Below are 21,590 nucleotides of genomic sequence, written 5' to 3'. Positions count from 1 at the left end.
CCGGCCACGCCTCTGGCTAACGTCACAGTGAACCGTACTGCCACTAGTACTACCAAGGTCCCTGTTGCCACCGTGAGCCCGTGACATGCTGCCATCGCCATGCGCCCAAATCCTATTCCATCCGTGCACCATAGAAGATTGCCTATAGTGCATACGATCTTGACACAGTTCACACAAACTTTGGGTGACGCTGTAATCCTGTGATGGAGCACACATGGAATTGAGACACGCACACGTACGATCACTAGCAACTTACACTTCATTTTTTTGGAGGGAACACCAGTAGCAACTTACACTTAACCAGTCACAGTCATTAACAGGAAAGCACTTTCTGACGGTAATATAGCACCACGAAAGCGAAGCTCAAACCTAAACAAACTGCCGCTACAAACTTTACTTCGCCCTCGTTGGGGTCTCGGGGACATGCACACTGACCTGAACCCTGCTCTCAACAAAGCTCACATGGCGGCAGGGTTCAGTACTTGACGGGCATGCCGAGCCGGTCCAGCCTGCCGGAGCCGGGGTAGGCCTTGTTGGTGAACCTGGCGTGCAGGGACGCCGACGCCGACGCCGACGACCTCTGCCCCGCCGCCGCCCCCGGCGCGAACGCGTGCGCCGACGCCTTCCGCAGGGACCCGGACTTCTCGTACAGCGGCCGCTGCTTGGGCGCGCTCTGCGACCGCGCCTTGGCGCGGAACGACTCCGTGTTGGACATGTAGTTGGGGTAGTCGGAGTAGCCGCCGAAGAGGCTGCGCGCGCACTCGCTCTTGGTCGGCGTGAAGAAGGCGCCGCCCCGCTTCGAGCTCCCCGCCCGCGACGTCGCCGAGAAGAACTGCGGGCTCTCGTACAGCTCCGCCGCCAGGTCCGCCGGCAGCCGCAGCGGGCTCAGGGCCTCCGCCGCGCCCATGACCATGCCCACCGAGGACGGACTGGGCACGGACTGCTGCGCCGTGGTTGAGTCCCTGGACGGCGAGTCCGGCATCGTCGCGTAGCTCCGGCTGTTCTGCTCGGATGTCCTGGTCGAGCACGACGACTGGTGGTGGCCGCCGCCGCCGCTGCTTCGCCTCTTGGACGCGTGCCGGCCGGGCTTGCCGGGGTCCACCTCCAGAATCTTGGCGTTCTTCTCGTCGTCCATGTACCTCTCCTCCACCCACCGATCCAGCCAGTTCCTCCCGCAGGATTCTGACCTCTCCCTGCTCATCCTCTCGCCGCCCGGTGTCTTCGACGAGCCTCCCTGCATACACCGGCGCCATTGTCAGTCACCACGGCCACTGAAAACGCACAAACGCAGATACCGCAACAGAGAGAGCAACGAAGGGATACCTTCAGTGAGCCGGAGCGGCCGTGCCTGAGCGAGCCCTCGTATGCCGCCTGCTCGTACTTCTCCGGCGTCGTCGCCCCCTGTAATGGAAACCCCAAAACCCATTAGAACGCGCCGAAGACATGGGAATTAATTGGCAAGAAATGGCGGGTGTTTGAAATTACCGGGTGCGCCGCGGCCTGGCGGGAGCGGGTGGCACGGCTGGCGCGCGCGCGGGACTGCACGCTGACGAGCGCCTGCATGCACCGGAGCGTCTCGGCCGCCTGCCGCCGGACGATGTTGCCGCGGACCAGCGCCTGCAGCTTCACCAGCCCGCGGAGCGCCTTCAGTGCCCGCCTCGCCTTCACACGCAACGACAAGCATGGAGAGGTTAATCAGCAGTGGTCCCGTCCGCAACATAGCCATGGGCATCTCTGCGTTGTAGGCCGGAGGTTGACATGCCAACCACCTCCGCCATTACTACTACCGCACTACCAGCAGCTTCCAAGAACAGTAACAGAGTAGCATTGTGCAAACGGCAAAAAAGAAGCGGCTCCCCTGTTCTTGAGAAGGGGATAGCGAAGTTAAAGCGGCGACGCCCAGCCCATGCCCTGCTTCCATAAAAGAAGCTCAGAGAGGAAGAAGAAGCAGTAAAAACATGGGAATGGCAGAGGCAGAGCAGCAGAAGAACGTGGCTGCGACACCGCGGCGGCTCGCTTGCGCACACGGCCACACGGGCACGGGGGTTTCTTTCAGGGAAGCGAAAATCCGGAAATTTTGTAGCAAAAATGTGAGTACTTTTTTCGCTTTACACCCGTAATTTTCAAAAACTTGGCCTACGGAAAGTGGATTTTGGAGTGTAAAGGAAAGGAGTTGGAGCGGAGATGACGGAGGGGAGGAGCTTACCAGGTAGCCACGGAAAGCGGCCTGGATCCGGACGGCCGCCCACTCCTCGTGCTTCGCCCCGGCCGGCGGGCACCGCCCGCTGCTGGTCAGCCGCACCACGGCGGCGGCCGCCTGCGCCGCGGCAACGGCGGCCTCGGCCACCGCCGCCGTCGCCGCCGCCACGGCGATAGCGCGCTTGTTCTGCTCGTCGCCGCCGTCATCCGACGCCGCGTAGGTGCGGCGGGGCGTCGCCGCCCGCTGCACCGGCGGCGTCGGCGGCCGCAACGGGTCCTTCTCCCGGAAGGACTTGCCGAAGCCCCAGCGCTTCTTCTCCCTCTCCGGCTTGTGCTCGCCGGCCTTCTTGCCGCCGCCAAGCAGCCCGCGGAGCCACCTTGAAGCCCACCCCATCGCCACCCTCCGGCTACTGCTGCTCCTCCTCCGCCGCCGCCGCCCCCATCGCCTTCTCTTGGTTCCAGCACTTGGCCGGAGCAGGGAGGGGGGAGAAAGAGCGGGAGACGAAACCCAAAACGGCGGGACGCGCACAGGCACAGGCTTGCCAGAGAAGAAAAGGCTGCAGGACGGAGACGAAGAGTCTAGGCGAAGACTGGTGTGGGGGAGCTCTGTCTTATAGATGAAGCAGAGCGGATGGGGCCCTTCTCTGTGAGGGGCTGGTTCTTATTCGGGGTTGCTTGTGCGAAGGCTTCCATGGTGAGATGGGATCAAGTTGAGGGTGGTATGCGTAAAGTGGTGGACGTTTTGAGCGCCGGCTGCGTGACTGCTTCCTTGCTCAAGTGGCTGTAAAACTAGTATAAACCATGTGTGATGTGTGTTAGGTGTTTTCCTTTTTTGGAATCATGTTTTTGCTGTTTCGGTTTATGTCCTTCCTGACATCCTTTTTGAGCTACTCTCTCCGTCCCATAATGTAAAATGCCTTTTGACACTATACTAGTATGAAAAAACGTCTTACATTATAAGACGGAGGGAGTATTAATTTGTTTTCTGAAAACTCTGATTGCAGAGTACATAAATGTAAACAACTCTTGGACTAATATGTTTCGAACTTCTAGTAAAAATAAAAAGTAGAAAGTCTGATAAGTCTCAAACGGTATGAATTGAACCGTTGTCCCTAATAAAATAATAAAAGATTGCGTATAAATTGGTTTCATGGACGTAAAGGATCGCTCTCCTCTCTCGCTCTTCGCACCTTTTTTTCTTCCTCGTCGGCGGTGCTGTCGCCTATAGCAGGTCTGGAAGGCGTGCTCAAGTTGGCCATGTATATACATGGTCTCAATCTCGTCTAGAGGTTGCTGCTAGTGCACTTTGAGCTGCGCCCGATGGTTAGTGGTGTGCTATCTGTGTGGTTCTGTTGGTGAGGAGTTTGTTGCAAGCTGTAACGTCAATGTAATGCGATTAGAGGGGTGAGGGAGTCCTGGATTAAGGGCTCCTCACGCTGCCGGCCTATCTTTTGTGGACCGGACAGGTGGGCTGCTCGGTGACTACCACACGGCCGAGCTATGACGCAACTCCGTATCCGGACAGGAAACTAGCAAACCCTTGGTCTGTCCTCCAAGTCAAGATAAGAGAATCAACATGTTTATTCCATGTAACCGACCATGTGCAACCTAGTACCCCTAGTGTCTATATAGGGTTTTAGTCCGTAGAGGCTGGAAGAAGGACCATCATCCTACTCACCTAGGGTTTAGTTCCTCTGATCTCGTGGTAGATCGACTCTGTAATCATCATATACACTTCAATATAATCAAGCAGGACGTAGAGTTTTACCTCTTCGAGAGGGCCCGAACCCGGGTAAACATCGTCTCCTTCGTCCCTTGTTCCCCATTGATCTAAGATCCATAGTTCGGGACCCCCCTATCTGAGGTCTGCCGATTTTGACACCGACATTGGTGCTTTCATTGAGAGTTCCGCTGTGAGATCGCAGAAGGATTGATGGCTCGCCTGATCGCCGGAGATGGCATCAACACCGAGGACATTTTTGTCCCTGGCCAGCTTTTCGCGTTTGGCAGCATTGTTCTCCACCTTAACTCGGCCGGTCATCTCGACCAGGGTGACAGCTTCACCCCTGAGCACCAGATCAGGTTCGGTAACCTTGAGTACGTCGCTGACACTCGGGGCAATATGGTCTTCACCGGCTTTATTGGGGTTCTAGGACCGGGGGTACCCAAACTCGTCTGCCTACGGCCCAACACATGGCTCCACCAACGGCCCGGCGCGGCCCAGCTCATGGACTTCACAACGAAGGCCCTCGTGAGGGCCTCCGCCTCGCGAGGCGAACCACATCAAGACCTCCTAAGGAACGGCCTCCCAAGGCTGCCTCCCGAGGGGCAGGCATATCTAGGCTCACGTCCCACCTCGTGAGGCGCGCGATGACGTGAGCCATGACGACCGAAGCCAGAAGGGTGCCGGCAGGTATAGGCGAGGACAGTTTCCTGTTTGGTGCTAAGGAGGAAAGGACGTACACGGGTTCGCAAGGAATGCCCCAAAGAATTTCAGTGCAACAAGACCAAGACCACGAGCTCAGCAGGTCAGAGGTCTTCACTGAGCCCACTAGCGCATCGTGCCTAGAAGCTTTGCACGCGAAGACCACCTTTAGTCAGGATAGGGTGTACCCCTGCCCCCCTTCAAAATTGGTGATACGCCTCCATCATATCTACTTTTCCAAACTCTTTTGCCCTTACTTTGGACTCTAATTTGCATGATCTGAATGAAACTAACCCGGACTGGCGATGTTTTTAGCAGAATTGCCATGGTGTTATTTTTGTTCAAAAATCAAAGTTCTCAGATTGACCTGAAAATTTACGGAGAATATTTCTGGAATATACAAAAAATACTAGCGGAAAAAGATACTAGAGGGGGGCCACCCAGGGGCCACAAGCCCAGGGGGCGCCTACCCCCTAGGGCATGTCTCCCAGGCTTGTGGGGATCCTGGGCCTCCGGCAACCCTAATTCCAACTCCATATATACCTATTAATTAACAAAGAGAGAAAATCAGACAAAAGGATTCATTGCGTTTTACAATACGGAGCCGCCGCCACCTCCTGTTCTTCATCAGGAGGGCTGATCTGGAGTCCGTTCGGGGCTCCGGAGGGTGGAATCCGTCGCCATCGTCATCATCAACCTTCCTCCATCACCAATTTCATGATGCTCACCGTCGGGAGTGAGTAATTCCATCATAAGCTTGATGGACGGTGATGGGTTGGATGAGATTTATCATATAATTGAGTTAGTTTTGTTAGGGTTTGATCCCTAGTATCCACTATGTTTTGAGGTTGATGTTGCTATGACTTTGCTATGCTTAATGCTTGTCACTAGGGCCCGAGTGCCATGATTTCAGATATGAACCTATTATGTTTTCATGAATATATGTGTGTTCTTGATCCTATCTTGCAAGTTGTAGACACCTATTATGAGTTATGATCCGCATACCCCAATGTGACAATAATTGGGAAACTTTCCGGTGATTACCGTAGTTTGAGGAGTTCATGTATTCACTAAGTGCTAATGCTTTGTTCTGGTTCTTTATTAAAATGATGTCTTAATATCCCTTAGTTTCCTTATGGACCCCGCTGCCACGGGAGGGTAGGACAAAAGATGTCATGCAAGTTATTTTCCCTAAGCACGTATGACTATATACGGGACACATGCCTACATTATATCGATGAATTGGAGCTAGTTCTGTGTCACCTTAGGTTATAACTTCTACATGATGAATATTATCCAACACAATTATCCATCGCAAATCCAATGCCTACGAGCTTTTCACATATTGATCTTTGCCAAGTTACTCTCGTTGTGCTGCTGTTACAATCACTAGAAAACTGCTACTCTTACTATTGCCACTGTTACCGTTGCTTCCATACTACTTTGCTACTAAAAACTTTGCTGCAGATATTAAGTCTTTCAGGTGTGGTTGAATTGACAACTCAACTGCTAATACTCGTGAATACTCTGTGGCTTACCTTGTGTCGAATCAACAAATTTGGGTTGAATACTCCATCCTCGAAAACTGTTGCGATCCTCTATACTTGTGGGTTATCAAGACATTTTTCTGGCACCATTTCCCGGGAGCATAGCTCTATTTGCCGAGTCACTTGGGATTTATATCTGTTGATCACTATGAGGAATCTGAAAGATACCAGAACCATGATTTTTCCCTCTACGATGAGAGGAGGTAAGGAACTATCATCTAGCTCTGCACTTGATTCACCTTCTGTTTTAAGTAAGCTTGCGACACCTACACCTACTATTAATTCTGATATGTCGCAAATAATTGATGATGCTACTTCTTCTATGAATGATGCTTATGATGACACTAGTACTCTGCTTGATAAGACTGTGCCACCGGGTGAATTTCTTGATGAACAACTTGCCGGGGTTAATAATATTGAGAATACTAAAACTGATGAAATTATTGAAAGTGGAAACTTTGAAACACCTATTAGACCTAGCACTCCTAGATATGAATTTCCTGATATACCTGAGGGTTATGTTATGGACGGAGAGGTAGCTTGGGGCTTTCTTGCTTGTAAGGATAGAGATGATCTTAAGAAATTGCTAGTCAAGTTGAAAGAAAAATAGATTGAGAGGCAAACAACCAAGAAACAAAAAATCACATAAACGAGCATTAAGCATAACTAACACCGAATAATGCACCATAAGTAGGATGTAATTTCATTGCATAACTATTGACTTTCATGCTTGCATGGGGAATCAGAAACCTTAAGACCAATATTCTTACTAAAGCATAATTACTCACCAACATGACTCACATATCACTATCATCATATATCAAAACTATTACAAAGAATCAAGTTTAATTTGTCCAATGATCTTCATGAAAGTTTTTATTATATCCCTCTTAAATATCTATCACTTTGGGACTAATTTCATATGTTGCTTTTTATAAGCTCAAACAAATTTAAGTGAAGAACATGAGCATAAAAAATTTCTTCTCTCAGAATAATATAAGTGAAGCATGAGAGAATTTCTTCAAAAAAATTACTAACTCTCAAATAAATCTAAGTGAAGCATGAGAGCATTTCTTCAAAAATATTAAAGCACACCGTGCTCAAAAAGATATAAGTGAAGCACTTAGAGCAATTCCATAGCTCAAAAAATTTAAGTGAAGCACGTAGAGCAATTATATTAAATCATAGCATAATTTTGGCTATCTCAAATAGGTGTGTCCATCAAGGATAAATGACACAAACTAAAAAAGAAAAACAAGTAAAGACTCATATAATATAAGATGCTCCAAGCAAAACTCATGATATGTGACGAATAAAAATATAGCTCCAAGTAAAATACCGATGGTCGTTAGAAGAAAGAGGGGATGCCTTCCGGGGCATCCCCAAGCTTAGTCGCTTGGTTATCCTTGAATAATAACTTGGGGTGTCTTGGGTCATCCCCAAGCTTAGGCTCTTTTCACTCCTTATTCCTTCATCCATCGTGACTCACGCAAAACTTGAAAACTTCAATCACACAAAACTTAACAAAACCCTTCGTGAGATCCGTTAGTATAACAAAGCAAATCACCACTCTAAGTATTGTTGAAAACCCATTCATATTTTATTTTTGCATTATATCTACTACATTCTAACTTTACCATGGATTATACCTCCGATACAGTCCATAGATTCATCAAAATAAGCACACAATATAAAGAAAACAGAATCTGTCAAAAACAGAACAACCTATAGTAATATGGTAACTTCGTATACTTTTGTAATTCCAAAAATTCTGAAAACTTGGGACAACGTAGGAAATTTGTATTATCAATCTTGCGTAAAAAATCAGAATTTTATCACGCTTCTGTCATTTATGAAAATAATTTTACTGGGTGCAGAAGTTTCTATTTTTCAACAAGATCAAATCAACTATCACCAAACATGATCCCAAAGGCTTTACTTGGCACAAACACTAATGAAAACATAAAAAACACAATCATGAAAGTAGCATAATTATGCAAACACTCAAGAACAGAAATAAAAAGGCAAAAATAAAATTTATTCATTGGGTTGCCTCCCAACAAGCGCTATTGTTTTATGCCCTTAACTAGGCATTGATAATTTTAATGATGCTCTCATGAAAGATGGCAATTGAAACACGAAGAGGGCATCATGTAGCATGTGAAAAACAAGTTTAAGTCTAACATACTTCCATGTACAGGCATTTCATAGGGAATTTTTTTATCAAGACAAGCAATTTCCAGCATATGCAAATTGGAAGAAGGAAGCATTAATAATTTCAACGCAAAGAGAGGTGATTTAGTAACATGAAAATTTCTACAACCATATTTTCCTATCTCATAATAATTATATGTAGGATCATAATAAAATTCAACAATATAGCTATCATATAAAATTTTCTCTTCATGATCTACATGCATAAAAGTTTTATCATCTTCCAAGATAGTGGGATTAACATCAACTAAAGTCATTACCTCTCCAGACACACTTCCATAAAAAAATCATAAGATTGAACACTCCCCAAATATGTGGGATTATTTTTACTTAAAGTGGATGCTCTTCCAAACCCACTTTCAATATTATTGCAAACATTATTATCAATATCATATTCATCATGAGGCTTAAATAAATTTTCAAGATTATAAGAAACATTATCACCCAATAATGATCATTGCAATAAGTAGTGAACATAACAAAATCATCATCCCCAAGATTGGGGTTTTGCATATCATTAACACAACTGACATTAATAGGATTTATAATAACATCATTGCAATCATGCTTTTCATGGAAAGAGATATCAAGAGTCACATTATCAATCACTTCATCACAATTTTTAGATTCATGAATCGCAAGCAAACTTCATAAAGATAATCTAGTGAACTCAATTCACAAGCAATTGGTTCATCATAATTGGATCTTTTAAAAAGATTATCAAGTGGATGAGGATCCATATCAATAGATTTTATCAAGCGAAGATGGAAGCAAATAGAAGACACATGGCAACACAAGCAAAGATAGCAAACAAGAAAAAGGCAAATAAAAAGGCAAATATTTTTGTGAAGTGGGGGAGATGAAAACGAGAGGCAAATGGCCAATAATGTAAATTGCAAGGAGATGAGATTTGTGATTAGGAACCTGATAGATGTTGACGACTTCTCCCCGGCAACGGTGCCAGAAGTTCCTTTTGATGACGCTTGAAACTCCGTCTGTATTTCCCTAAAGAGGAAGGGATGATGCAGTATAGCTACGGTAGGTATTTCTCTCAGTTATGAAACCAAGGTATCAATCCAGTAGGAGAACCAAGCAACACTATGTAAACGGTACCTGCACACGAAGAACAAATACTTGCAACCCGACGCGTATGAGGGGTTGTCAATCCCTCTTTTGGTAACAGTGCCAGAAATTGTCAAGTTGACGGGATAAAAATTGTGGTAGATTGGATAAATAGATCTCGATAAAACTCAAAATAAAATATGCAAATAAAAGTGCAGCAAAGTGTTTTTGGGTTTTTAGAATAATAGATATGAAAATAAAAGCAAATAAAAATAGATCTCAAAGGCAAATAATAGATCAGAAAGCAAATATGATAAAGAATAGACCCGGGAGCCGTAGATTTCACTAGTGGCTTCTCTCAAGAAATAGCACACGGTAGGTAAACAAATTACTATTGGGCAATTGATGGAAAATCGATTAGTTATGACGATATCGAAGACAATGATCAATATATAGGCATCACGTCCAAGATTAGTAGACCGACTCCTGCCTCCATCTACTACTACTACTCCACACATCGATCGTTATCCAGCATGCATCTAGTGTATTAAGTTCAGGGATAAACGGAGTAATGCAATAAGAACAATGACATGATGTAGACGAGATCTATTGATGTAGGAATAGCCCCCATCTTGGTATCCTTAATAGCAATGATACGTGTGTGTCTTGCTGCCCCTTCTATCACTGGGAAAGAACACCGCAAGATCGAACCCATCACAAAGCACCTCTTCCCATGGCAAGAAAAATTGATCTAGTTGGCCTAACTAAATCAAAGATTCAAAGAAGAAATACGAGGCTATAAATAATCATGCATATAAGAGATCAAAAGAAGACTCAAATAATATTGATGGATATAGATATGATCATAAACTCGAAGTTCGTCGGATCCCAACAAACACACCGCAAAAGGAGTTACATCAAATAGATCTCCAAGAGACCATTGTATTGAGAATCAAGAGAGAGAGAGAGAGAGAGAGAGGAAGCTATCTAGCTACTGCCTACAGACCCGTAGGTCTATGGTGAACTACTCACGCATCATCGGAGAGGCACCAATGAGGATGATGAACCCCTCCGTGATGGTGTTTAGATTGGATCTTGTGGTTCTGGAACTTGTGGCGGGTGGAATTGTGTTTCGTCGAATCCCCTAGGATTTGTGGAATATTTGGGTATTTATCGAGCGAAGAGGCGGTGCAGGAGGTCACCGAGGGGGGCACAACCCCCCTGGGCGTGCCTGGGCCTCCTGGCGTGCTCCTTGAATAATAACTTAGGGTGTCTTGGGTTATCCCCAAGCTTAGGCTCTTTTCACTCCTTATTCCTTCATCCATCGTGATCTCACGCAAAACTTGAAAACATCAATCACACAAAACTTAACAAAAACCTTCGTGAGATCCGTTAGTATAACAAAGCAAATCACCACTCTAAGTATTGTTGAAAACCCATTCATATTTTATTTTTGCATTATATCTACTACATTCTAACTTTACCATGGCTTATACCCCCGATACAATCCATAGATTCATCAAAATAAGCACACAATACAAAGAAAACAGAATCTGTCAAAAACAGAACAACCTATAGTAATATGGTAACTTCGTATACTTTTGTAATTCCAAAAATTCTGAAAACTTGGGACAACATAGGAAATTTGTATTATCAATCTTGCATAAAAAATCAGAATTTTATCACGCTTCTGTGATTTATGAAAATAATTTTACTGGGTGCAGAAGTTTCTGTTTTTCAACAAGATCAAATCAACTATCACCAAACATGATCCCAAAGGCTTTACTTGGCACAAACACTAATGAAAACATAAAAAACACAATCATGAAAGTAGCATAATTATGCAAACACTCAAGAACAGAAATAAAAAGGCAAAAATAAAATTTATTCATTGTGTTGCCTCCCAACAAGCGCTATCATTTTATGCCCTTAACTAGGCATTGATAATTTTAATGATGCTCTCATGAAAGATGGCAATTGAGACACGAAGAGGGCATCATGTAGCATGTGAAAAACAAGTTTAAGTCTAACATACTTCTATGGACAGGCATTTCATAGGGAATTTTTTTATCAAGACAAGCAATTTCCAGCATATGCAAATTGGAAGAAGGAAGCATTAATTATTTCAACGCAAAGAGAGGTGATTTAGTAACACGAAAATTTCTACAACCATATTTTCCTATCTCATAATAATTATATGTAGGGTCATAATAAAATCCAACAATATAGCTATCATATAAAATTTTCTCTTCATGATCTACATGCATAAAAGTTTTATAATCTTCCAAGATAGTGGGATTAACATCAGCTAAAGTCATTACCTCTCCAGACACACTTCCATAAAAAATCATAAGATTGAACACTCTCCAAATATGTGGGATTATTTTTACTTAAAGTGGATGCTCTTCCAAACCCACTTTCAATATTTGCAAACATTATTATCAATATCATATTCATCATGAGGCTTAAATAAATTTTCAAGATTATAAGAAACATTATCACCCAATCATGATCATTGCAATAAGTAGTGAACATAACAAAATCATCATCCCCAAGATTGGGGTTTTGTATATCTTTAACACAATTGGCATTAATAGGATTTATAATAACATCATTGCAATCATGCTTTTCATGGAAAGAGATATCAAGAATCACATTATCAATCACTTCATCACAATTTTCAGATTCATGAATCGCAAGCAAACTTCATAAAGATAATCTAGTGAACTCAATTCACAAGCAATTGGTTCATCATAATTGGATCTTTTAGAAAGATTAGCAAGTGGATGAGGATCCATATCAATAGATTTTAGCAAGCGAAGATGGAAGTAAATAGAAGACACATGGCAACACAAGCAAAGATAGCAAACAAGAAAAAGGCAAATATTTTTGTGAAGTGGGGGAGATGAAAATGAGAGGCAAATGGCCAATAATGTAAATTGCAAGGAGATGAGATTTGTGATTAGGAACCTGATAGATGTTGATGACTTCTCCCTGGCAACGGTGCCAGAAGTTCCTTTTGATGACGCTTGAAACTCCGTCTGTATTTCCCCAAAGAGGAAGGGATGATGCAGTACAGCTACGGTAGGTATTTCTCTCAGTTATGAAACCAAGGTATCAATCCAGTAGGAGAACCAAGCAACACTATGTAAACGGTACCTGCACACGAAGAACAAATACTTGCAACCCGACGCGTATGAGGGGTTGTCAATCCCTCTTTTGGTAACGGTGCCAGAAATTGTCAAGTTGACGGGATAAAAATTGTGGTAGATTGGATAAATAGATCTCGATAAAACTCAAAATAAAATATGCAAATAAAAGTGCAGCAAAGTGTTTTTGGGTTTTTAGAATAATAGATATGAAAATAAAAGAAAATAAAAATAGATCTCAAAGGCAAATAATAGATCAGAAAGCAAATATGATAAAGAATAGACCCGGGAACCGTAGATTTCACGAGTGGCTTCTCTCAAGAAATAGCACGTGGCAGGTAAACAAATTACTATTGGGCAATTGATGGAAAATCGATTAGTTATGACGATATCGAAGACAATGATCAATATATAGGCATCACGTCCAAGATTAGTAGACCGACTCCTGCCTCCATCTACTACTACTACTCCACACATCGATCGTTATCCAGCATGCATCTAGTGTATTAAGTTCAGGGAGAAATAGAGTAATGCAATAAGAACAATGACATGATGTAGACGAGATCTATTCATGTAGGAATAGCCCCCATCTTGTTATCCTTAATAGCAATGACACGTGTGTGTCTTGCTGCCGCTTCTATCACTGGGAAAGAACACCGCAAGATCGAACTCATCACAAAGCACCTCTTCCCATGGCAAGAAAAATCGATCTAGTTGGCCTAACTAAACCAAAGATTCAAAGAAGAAATACGAGGCTATAAATAATCATGCATATAAGAGATCAAAAGAAGACTCAAATAATATTCATGGATATAGATATGATCATAAACTCGAAGTTCGTTGGATCCCAACAAACACACCGCAAAAGGAGTTACATCAAATAGATCTCCAAGAGACCATTGTATTGAGAATCAAGAGAGAGAGAGAGAGAGGAAGCTATCTGGCTACTGCCTACAGACCCGTAGGTCTATGGTGAACTACTCACGCATCATCGGAGAGGCACCAATTAGGATGATGAACCCCTCCATGATGGTGTTTAGATTGGATCTTATGGTTCTGGAACTTGTGGTGGGTGGAATTGTGTTTCGCCGAATCCCCTAGGATTTGTGGAATATTTGGGTATTTATCGAGCGAAGAGGCGGTGCGGGAGGTCAGGAGGGGGGCACAACCCCCCTGGGCGTGCCTGGGCCTCCTGGCGTGCCCTGGTGGGTTGTGCCCACCTCGGGCCTCCCCTCTGGTACTTCTTTGGCCCACCGAGTGTCTTCTGGTCCAAAAAAATTGTCCAAAAAGTTCCGCTGCATTTGGACTCCGTTTGGTACTTATATTCTGCGAAGTAAAAACAAGCAAAAAGTAGCAACTAGCACTGGGCACTATGTTAATAGGTTAATCCCAAAAAAATTATATAAAGTTGCTATAAAATGATTGTAAAACATCCAAGAATGATAATATAACAACATGGAACAATAAAAAATTATAGATACGTTGGAGACATATCAGTATTAATGCTAAAAATGTTAAGAATCTACCACCTATTGAAGAAATACATGGTCTTAATACCCTGACATAGGTAGTAGAGGTAAATTCTCTCTTAGATTTGATGAAGGTGATATTCCTTATAATAAATCTTCTAGTCAATGCTTGGATGAATTTGATAACTTTATTGTTAAACAAGAAAACTTCAATGCATATGTTAGTAGACAATTGAAACGAAATTCTTATATGATTGGACGCTTGAGTGACTATATGTTTAGAACTAGTAATGATCTCAAAGTTGTGAGTAAACATGCTTCCATGATAAAAACTCAAGTAGAACAACTTCTCAAGCCACAAAATGAGTTGCTTAATGAAATGAACAATAAGATGAATGATCATGTTGTTAGAGTTATGACTAGGGGTGGTAAAATGGCCCAGGAACCTTTGTATACTGAAGGCCATCCTAAGCGAATTTAGCAAGATTCTAAAGAATTAATACTGATGCACCTAGTCCATCTAAAAAGAAAAAGTTAGGACTTTGCATGCTTCTAGTGAACCTAGTGTGGACACACCTGAGAATCCAAATAATATTTCTATTTCTTATGATGAAACACAATCTAGTGATGAACATGAACCTAGTAATAATGATAATGATGATGTTCATGTTGATGCTCAACCTAGTAATGATAATGATGATGTTCATGTTGATGCTCAACCTAGTAATGATAATGATGTGGAGATAGAATCTGCTGTTGATCTTGATAACCCACAACCTAAGAATAAAAGATATGATAAAAGAGACTTCATTGCTAGGAAGCATGGTAAAGAAAGGGAACCATTGGTTCAAAAACCTATGCCCTTCCCCCTAAAGCTTCAAAGAATAAAGATGATGAGGAATTTGAGCGCTTTGTTGAAATGCTTAAACCTGTCTTTTTGCTCTTGCATTTGACTGGTATTCTGAAAATGTCTCCTTATGCTAAGTATATGAAAGATGTTTTTACAAATAAAAGAAAGATACCGGAAGCTGAAATCTCCACCATGCTTGCTAAGTATTCATTTAAAGGTGGAATACCAAAGAAACTAGGAGACACAGGAATAACAATTATACCATGCTCCATCAAAAGAAACTGTGTTAAAACTGCTCTGAGTGATTTGGGAGCTGGTGTTGGTGTTATGCCCTTCTCTTTATACAATAGACTTGATTTGAATAAGTTGATACCAACTGAAATCTCTGTGCAAATGGATGATAAATCAACTGCTATAATAATCGGTATTTGTGAGGATGTACTAGTGGTAGTTGCAAATGTTATTATCTTAACGGACTTTGTTTTTCTTGATATACCCGAGGATGGCAGTATGTCGATCATCCCTGGTAGACCATTTTTGAATACTGCAGGGGTTGTTATTGATTGCAACAAGGGCAATGTCACTTTCATGTTAATGGTAATGAGCATACAGTACGCTTTCCGAAGAAACTACCTCAAGTTAATAGTATTAACTCTATTGGAAAAATTTCAACAATTGTTATTTGAGGTTTTGAATTCCCTATTCCTACTGTCAAAAAGAAATATGAAATTCTTATTGTTGGGGACATGCATATCCCCGTTGAGGTAACCTAGTGTTATACGAAGATTCTTCGGTTTCATGTCATTCGAAAGAAGTTTGTTAATAAGACTTGATCAACCTTACTAATGTATTCCTCTTGATGGGCATGTGATGGATGAATTTAGTAAACACAACCTTCTGTACCCACTTTTTAATTTCTGTTATTTAGAATTAATAAAGTAGAAATACTATTATTTTACCGTTTTTCTGAATTATCCGTGCAATAAAAAATGACCAGAAAATAAAAATTCTCCAATTGCCCTAAAAAATTTATATGATTTTTTCTAGAATATTTGAAAAAATTTGGCACTAAACACACCCAGGGTGGTGCACCTCTGAGCCACAATCTCACAAGGCACGCCCACCCCCTAGGCTTGCCATGAAGGCTTGTGGGGCCCATTTAGGCCCCCTCACTTATTCCAGCCACCCATCCACTTCGTCTTCCTCCCGTGTTCTTGCCATTTTCGATCTCCTTGCTCGGAGCTCCGTTTCCGAAACTATTTTGGGGTATTGCTCATCGGTATGTGACTCCTCCAATGGTCAAATTGGTTTTTGCTCTAGTGCTCTATACATTGCAAATTTTTGCTGCTATGGTGACCATGTTCTTGAGGTTGCATGTCAAATCTATATGGTTCAAAGTAGTTTTGTTGCATGATATAGCCTCTAGGCACTTGTAGGAGTAGTTGCTATCAATTTTGTTGAGTTTTGTTCACTTTTATTTTGAGTCACTACAAATTTCAAAAAAATCATAGATAAGTAAAACCACGAGGAGGTGGTTAAGGGGCTCATCAAGCCGTAATTCGGAGGAAACCTCGGAGGAAACAACAGAGGAGAAGCCCAAGTACAACCTTCCGCGTGCGACAGAAGTTCGGTCGTGCGAATGGCCAAGTGACACGTTTCTGAAGGAGGCTGGAATTTATGATGATTTCTATTATTTGGCGAACAATGCAGGCGTCATTCCCTTCCTCCAAGATAAGTGCAACCAATACCTCCTACTCACTAATACCTTCATGCAAAACTTTCACTTTTATCCTAGGAAGGAACCACCCATGGTAGAATTTCACTTGTATGATGTGCCTAAGGAAATGACATTATATGATTTTTGCAATGTTTGCAAAATACCTTATGAGGGCCGTATTAGTGAGCCATGTCCTAGAGACGTGGAGGACTTTATTTTTGAAACTAGTGTGAGTGAAGAGAGAGGAGTGTCGAAAGCGAGAGTGGCTAGTTTACATTTTCCCATTTTGTGTTATTACTCATTATTTGTCGGTAGATGTTTGATTGGTCATGGGGAGAGTGGAGGCCTTAGTGCCCCTAGCCTTGCTATTTTGCGCCATCCTTTATATGCTAATAGTACTTTTAGTTTGGGTGCAATGGTTGCTCGACGAATACACACAAACCGTTTGAAGGGTAGTACTTTCGGTGGTATCTATGCCTCCCGCCTGGCAGCATATTTTGAGATTCCTATTAGGCATGATGAGAAGGAAGAGAGGCTGCTACCCACTAAATATTTAGACTAGAGAAAATTCCTTATTTGACACTATCTTAAAATCTGCTTCCTTATTTGACAGTGGAAAAGTCTTTCTTCCCTATTTGACACAAGTTCTAAATTTTATTCCTTATATGACATTTCCGTCCATTTTGAGCCTAAATGACACCTGAAAAGACTTTTACCTCTCATGTGGTATGTGTGTGGGGGACAATAGCGCGCACACGCAGCATCAGTGCGCAACAACACATACACATGCACCAATACACACGCACACGCACACACACGCAACAACACGCACATGCACACGCACACACGTAGCAACACACATGCGCGCACACACACGTAGAAACACGCACGCAGCACACACACATACACACACACGCAGGCAGCACATAGGCACGCAACAGCGCACACACACACGCGCGCGCACGTACACACGCAGTAGCAAACACACACACAGCAGCACACATGCACACACACACACACACACACATGCAGCAGCAACACACATGTGCGCGTGCACCCACACACGCAACAGCACACACGCGCGCACACACATACCGCATGAAGGGCAAAATCGTCTTTTCAGGTGTCATTTAGGCTCAAAATGGACGGAAGTGTCGTATAGGGAATAAAATTTAGGACTAGTGTCAAATAGGGAAGAAAAACTTTTCTAGTGTCAAATAAGGAACCAGATTTTAAGACAGTGTCAAATAAGGAATTTTCTCTTTAGACTATGCTAATATGGTAGCGGATAATTTTATCGACAAAGACAAGCAAAAGCGACTCCTCTACGACTTAGTATTCAGCGAGGGCACTCGAGAGATTATTACTTTGCCTGCACCTTCTTTGTTCAATATTCATTCAGGCAGGTACATTATTATGCCCGACGACATCTACGCATACTGGTGATACGTCTCCAATGTATCTATTTTTTTATTGTTCCATGCTATTATATTATCTTTTTTGGATGTTTTATATGCATTAATATGCTATTTTATATTATTTTTTGGACTAACCTATTAACATAGAGCCGAGTGCCAGTTTCTGTTTTTTCCTTGTTTTTGAGTTTTACAGAAAAGGAATATCAAACGGAGTCCAAATGAGCTGAATTATTTTGGAGTTGGGCCAGAAGAGTCCCGAGGCCTAGGGTGCCCCCTGGCTTGTGGGCTCCTCGGAAACCCTCCTAACTTGTTTCTGATTCCAAAAATTCCTACAAATATAGAAACCTCCAGAAAGAAATCGAGATCGAAAGTTCCACCGCCGCAAGCCTCTGTAGCCATGAAAAACCAATCAGGAGCCCGTTCTGGCACCCTGCCGGAGGACATCTTCATCATCCCGGCGGCCACTATGATGAGGAGGGAGTAGTTCACCCTCGGGACTGAGGGTATGTACCAGTAGCTATGTGTTTGATCTCTCTATCATGTTCTTGATTTGGCACGATCTTGATGTACCGCGAGATTTGTTACTATAGTTGGCTCATATGGCGTTTCTCCCTCTCTATCTTTTTTGTGATGAATTGAGTTTTACCTTTGAGGTTTCACTATTATCGGATTGAATACTTTTATGGATTTGAGAACACTTGATGTATGTCTTGCTTGGGATACATGTGGTGACAATTGGGTGTTCTATTGATTCACTTGATGTATGTTTTGGCACTCAACTCCCGGATTCCCGAGGTGACATTGGGGTAATTGACGGTGTCCTGGACTAGGGGGTACTCACCACATCGTCTCCCGACCAGCTGGATCGGGCCAAGGACCCCCATGGAGGTTCACTTATGGGCCACTTCGGGTAGCCCACGCCGCATACTAGGAGGATTCCACAAGACTTGGCCCCCAAGACAAGGTCTCCTCTAAATCCTAGGCCTCTGGTGTGTTATATAAACCGAGGCGAGGCTAGTCAATAGAACATCTCATATTCATTACTACAATCTTGTGATAGATACCTATACTATGTACTATCCTCATATCAATACAATCAAAAGCAGGACGTAGGGTATTATCTCTTCAAGAGAGCCCGAACCAGGGTAAAAACATGGGTCCATGTTACCATCGCTCCAAGACACCTAGCTTAGGACCCCTACTATGAGATATGCCGGATATAGAACTGACATTGGTACTTTCATTGAGAGCTTGTTGGCAGTCGCCACGGTGCGATGGGAATTCAGATCGTCTCCGGCGAGATCTACACATCGGAGCCGAGCTTTATGGTCGATGTCAGCATCTTTGTCGCCGTCTCGACTGGTCACCTTAGCTGGATCGAGGACCGCGCTCCACGTCAGCTCATCAAGATCAGACGGATACTTTCATCATCATCAGCTCAAATCTCAACCGAGACCATGGAAAAGTCGTCCATGGAGCCTGGGGGCTCATCGTCAACATTGCCCTCATGTGATCGCATAGTTTTTTCTGTACAACAGACTGGTTTTTGCTACCACCATCTCCTCGGGAGTCGATTTGACGAACCCTTTGGTGTAATTGTGTGGAATTGAGTATAGAACGACCCTGTAAAATTTTGCCGCCTTCCGATGGAGGTATCTCCGGCGATATATAATATACCAGAGGCCTGTCGAGTCTGGACAGGAATCTGGACAAGTTTAGGGCATGGTCTCCAGAGCCTAGCTCGGAGGTTATTTGGATTATCCAACCGTTCATCTTCTGCGGAATTTCCATATCTACCACCTCTCAAAATTTCAGCTTGATCCGACTGTTCAAATTCCGGAAACCTTCCGATTAGTGCATCACTTTTCGGATCTGTTTTCTGCACGAATACGAATCCGACCCGAGTTCATCTTTTCTCATGAACGGGATATTGGACAACCTTTTTGGAAGAATCTCTTTTTAGGATATTGTGTTTTGTTTCCAAACACATGCTCACAAATTTTGCTCCTTTTCGGAGGTAATCTTCACCATTGTGCCAGTGTCAAACCAGCCCTTGCTCCACGTCTGTCGACCTGCGCTAGACAGATTGTTGCTTCATTGAGCCGAGCCTAACCTTATCAGATCATCAGCTCGGCAAGCCGAACAAGAGTTCGGCATCGCGAAGGCTAAATCATCACCAACACCATCGCCCCACGGATTGCATGGGTCAGGCGCGCCGACATCGCTGCTTGGTCACTTCATCTATCCGGCATTGACCGCATCATAAGTTATGACCAGCGTCGGCATGGCCGAGTCGTAGCTTCTTCAAACTGATGTCTGCCACGCCAGACCGCTTCAACACCTCGGCTGGCATGATGGCTGCAACGTCACCTTACCGATTTGCTCCGTCACCTCTGCTGGATCGGGAGCTTCACCATCTCTTCATCAAGCTACTCTGGAGACTTCGGCGTCACCAGCCAACCAGCTTCGTCACGTTAGCTGGACCGGGGGCTTCGCTTTGCCGCGTCCTGGCTGAGCACGCGCACACAACATCAAGCTAGCGCCGTCACTAGTACTATTACTAGATTCAAATCCATGAATGCCCGTGTGTGTCTCTTTGGATTGCTGCAACAAATAAACCAGGTGCTATTATTCATACTAATTTTTTGATTGCATGGGCTTATTTTTCCCGAGGAATATTACTCTGGTTTGTTCCATCCTCTGTACACATGACTGTCAAATGCTGGCCGCATTAACGATGGTTGGGTGATGGTTCGGTCATTTTCCCGTCCGTAATTCGGCGAACGCCACATCGGGAAGTAGGACCGCCCAGCGAATTCAGGCTTTGCCACGCCGACGCCCCGTATCGACATTGGCTGCGACGTCAGGCTGTTGGGGAACGTAGTAATTTCAAAAAAATTCCTATGCACACACAAGATCATGGTGATGCATAGCAATGAGAGGGGAGAGTGTTGTCTACATACCCTCGTAGATCGGGAACGGAAGCGTTGACACAACGTAGAGGAAGTAGTCGTACGTCTTCCTGATCCGACCGATCCAAGTACCGAACGTACGACACCTCCGAGTTCTGCACACATTCAACTCGGTGACGTCCCTCGAGCTCCGATCCAGCCGAGTGTTGAGGGAGAGTTTTGTCAGCACGACGGTGTGATGACGGTGATGATGTTCTACCGACACAGGGCTTCGCCTAAGCACCGCTACGATACGACCGAGGTGGAATATGGTGGAAGGGGGCACCGCACACGGCTAAGGAACAATCACGAAGATCAACTTGTGTGTCATGGGGTGCCCCCTTGCCCCCGTATATAAAGGAGGGAGGGGGAGGTGCGGCCGTCCCCTAGGGGTGCGCCTGGAGGAGTCTTACTCCCACCGGGAGTTGGACTCCCCCTCTTGCCTTGTTGGAGAAGGAAAGGGGAAGGGGAAAAGAGGAAAGGGGGCCACCGCCCCCCCTTCCTTGTCCTATTTGGACTAGGGGGAGGGGGCGCGCGGCCTGCCTTGGCTGGCCCTCCTCTTCTCCCTTAGGGTCCATGTAGGCCCATT

At 44.1% G+C, this 21,590-nt stretch overlaps 1 protein-coding gene and 1 pseudogene across 1 annotated transcript; one reads left to right on the top strand and one right to left on the bottom strand.

Annotated features, from left to right (window-relative positions):
- Positions 1 to 236: 236 nt before the first annotated feature.
- LOC119356032 (protein IQ-DOMAIN 1-like) lies at positions 237 to 2,834 on the bottom strand. Its single transcript, XM_037622926.1, has 4 exons — positions 2,207 to 2,834; positions 1,486 to 1,662; positions 1,324 to 1,401; positions 237 to 1,234 (listed from the first exon to the last, which is right to left on the bottom strand). The coding sequence occupies exons 1-4, from the start codon at positions 2,591 to 2,593 to the stop codon at positions 476 to 478; spliced, it is 1,401 nt and encodes a 466-aa protein (XP_037478823.1). The 5' UTR covers positions 2,594 to 2,834; the 3' UTR covers positions 237 to 475.
- Positions 2,835 to 4,132: 1,298 nt separating this feature from the next.
- LOC119358054 overlaps positions 4,133 to 21,590 on the top strand; it is a 28,523-nt pseudogene continuing 11,065 nt past the window's right edge.

Source organism: Triticum dicoccoides, chromosome 2A (genome assembly GCF_002162155.2).
Source record: "Triticum dicoccoides isolate Atlit2015 ecotype Zavitan chromosome 2A, WEW_v2.0, whole genome shotgun sequence".
Classification (NCBI taxonomy): Eukaryota; Viridiplantae; Streptophyta; class Magnoliopsida; order Poales; family Poaceae; genus Triticum; species Triticum dicoccoides.
The sequence above is the reverse complement of the archived record's forward strand: the minus strand, read 5'-3'. Positions and strand labels throughout refer to the sequence as shown.

Excerpts from the sequence above, each read along its gene's own strand:
- LOC119356032 (XM_037622926.1), bottom strand. The coding sequence starts at position 2,593 with ATGGGGTGGGCTTCAAGGTGGCTCCGCGGGCTGCTTGGCGGCGGCAAG. Across the intron at positions 1,402-1,485 it reads GCCAGGCCGCGGCGCACCCG|GGGGCGACGACGCCGGAGAA; the intron begins GTAATTTCAAAC and ends TTTCCATTACAG. Across the intron at positions 1,235-1,323 it reads GCCGCTCCGGCTCACTGAAG|GGAGGCTCGTCGAAGACACC; the intron begins GTATCCCTTCGT and ends CGGTGTATGCAG.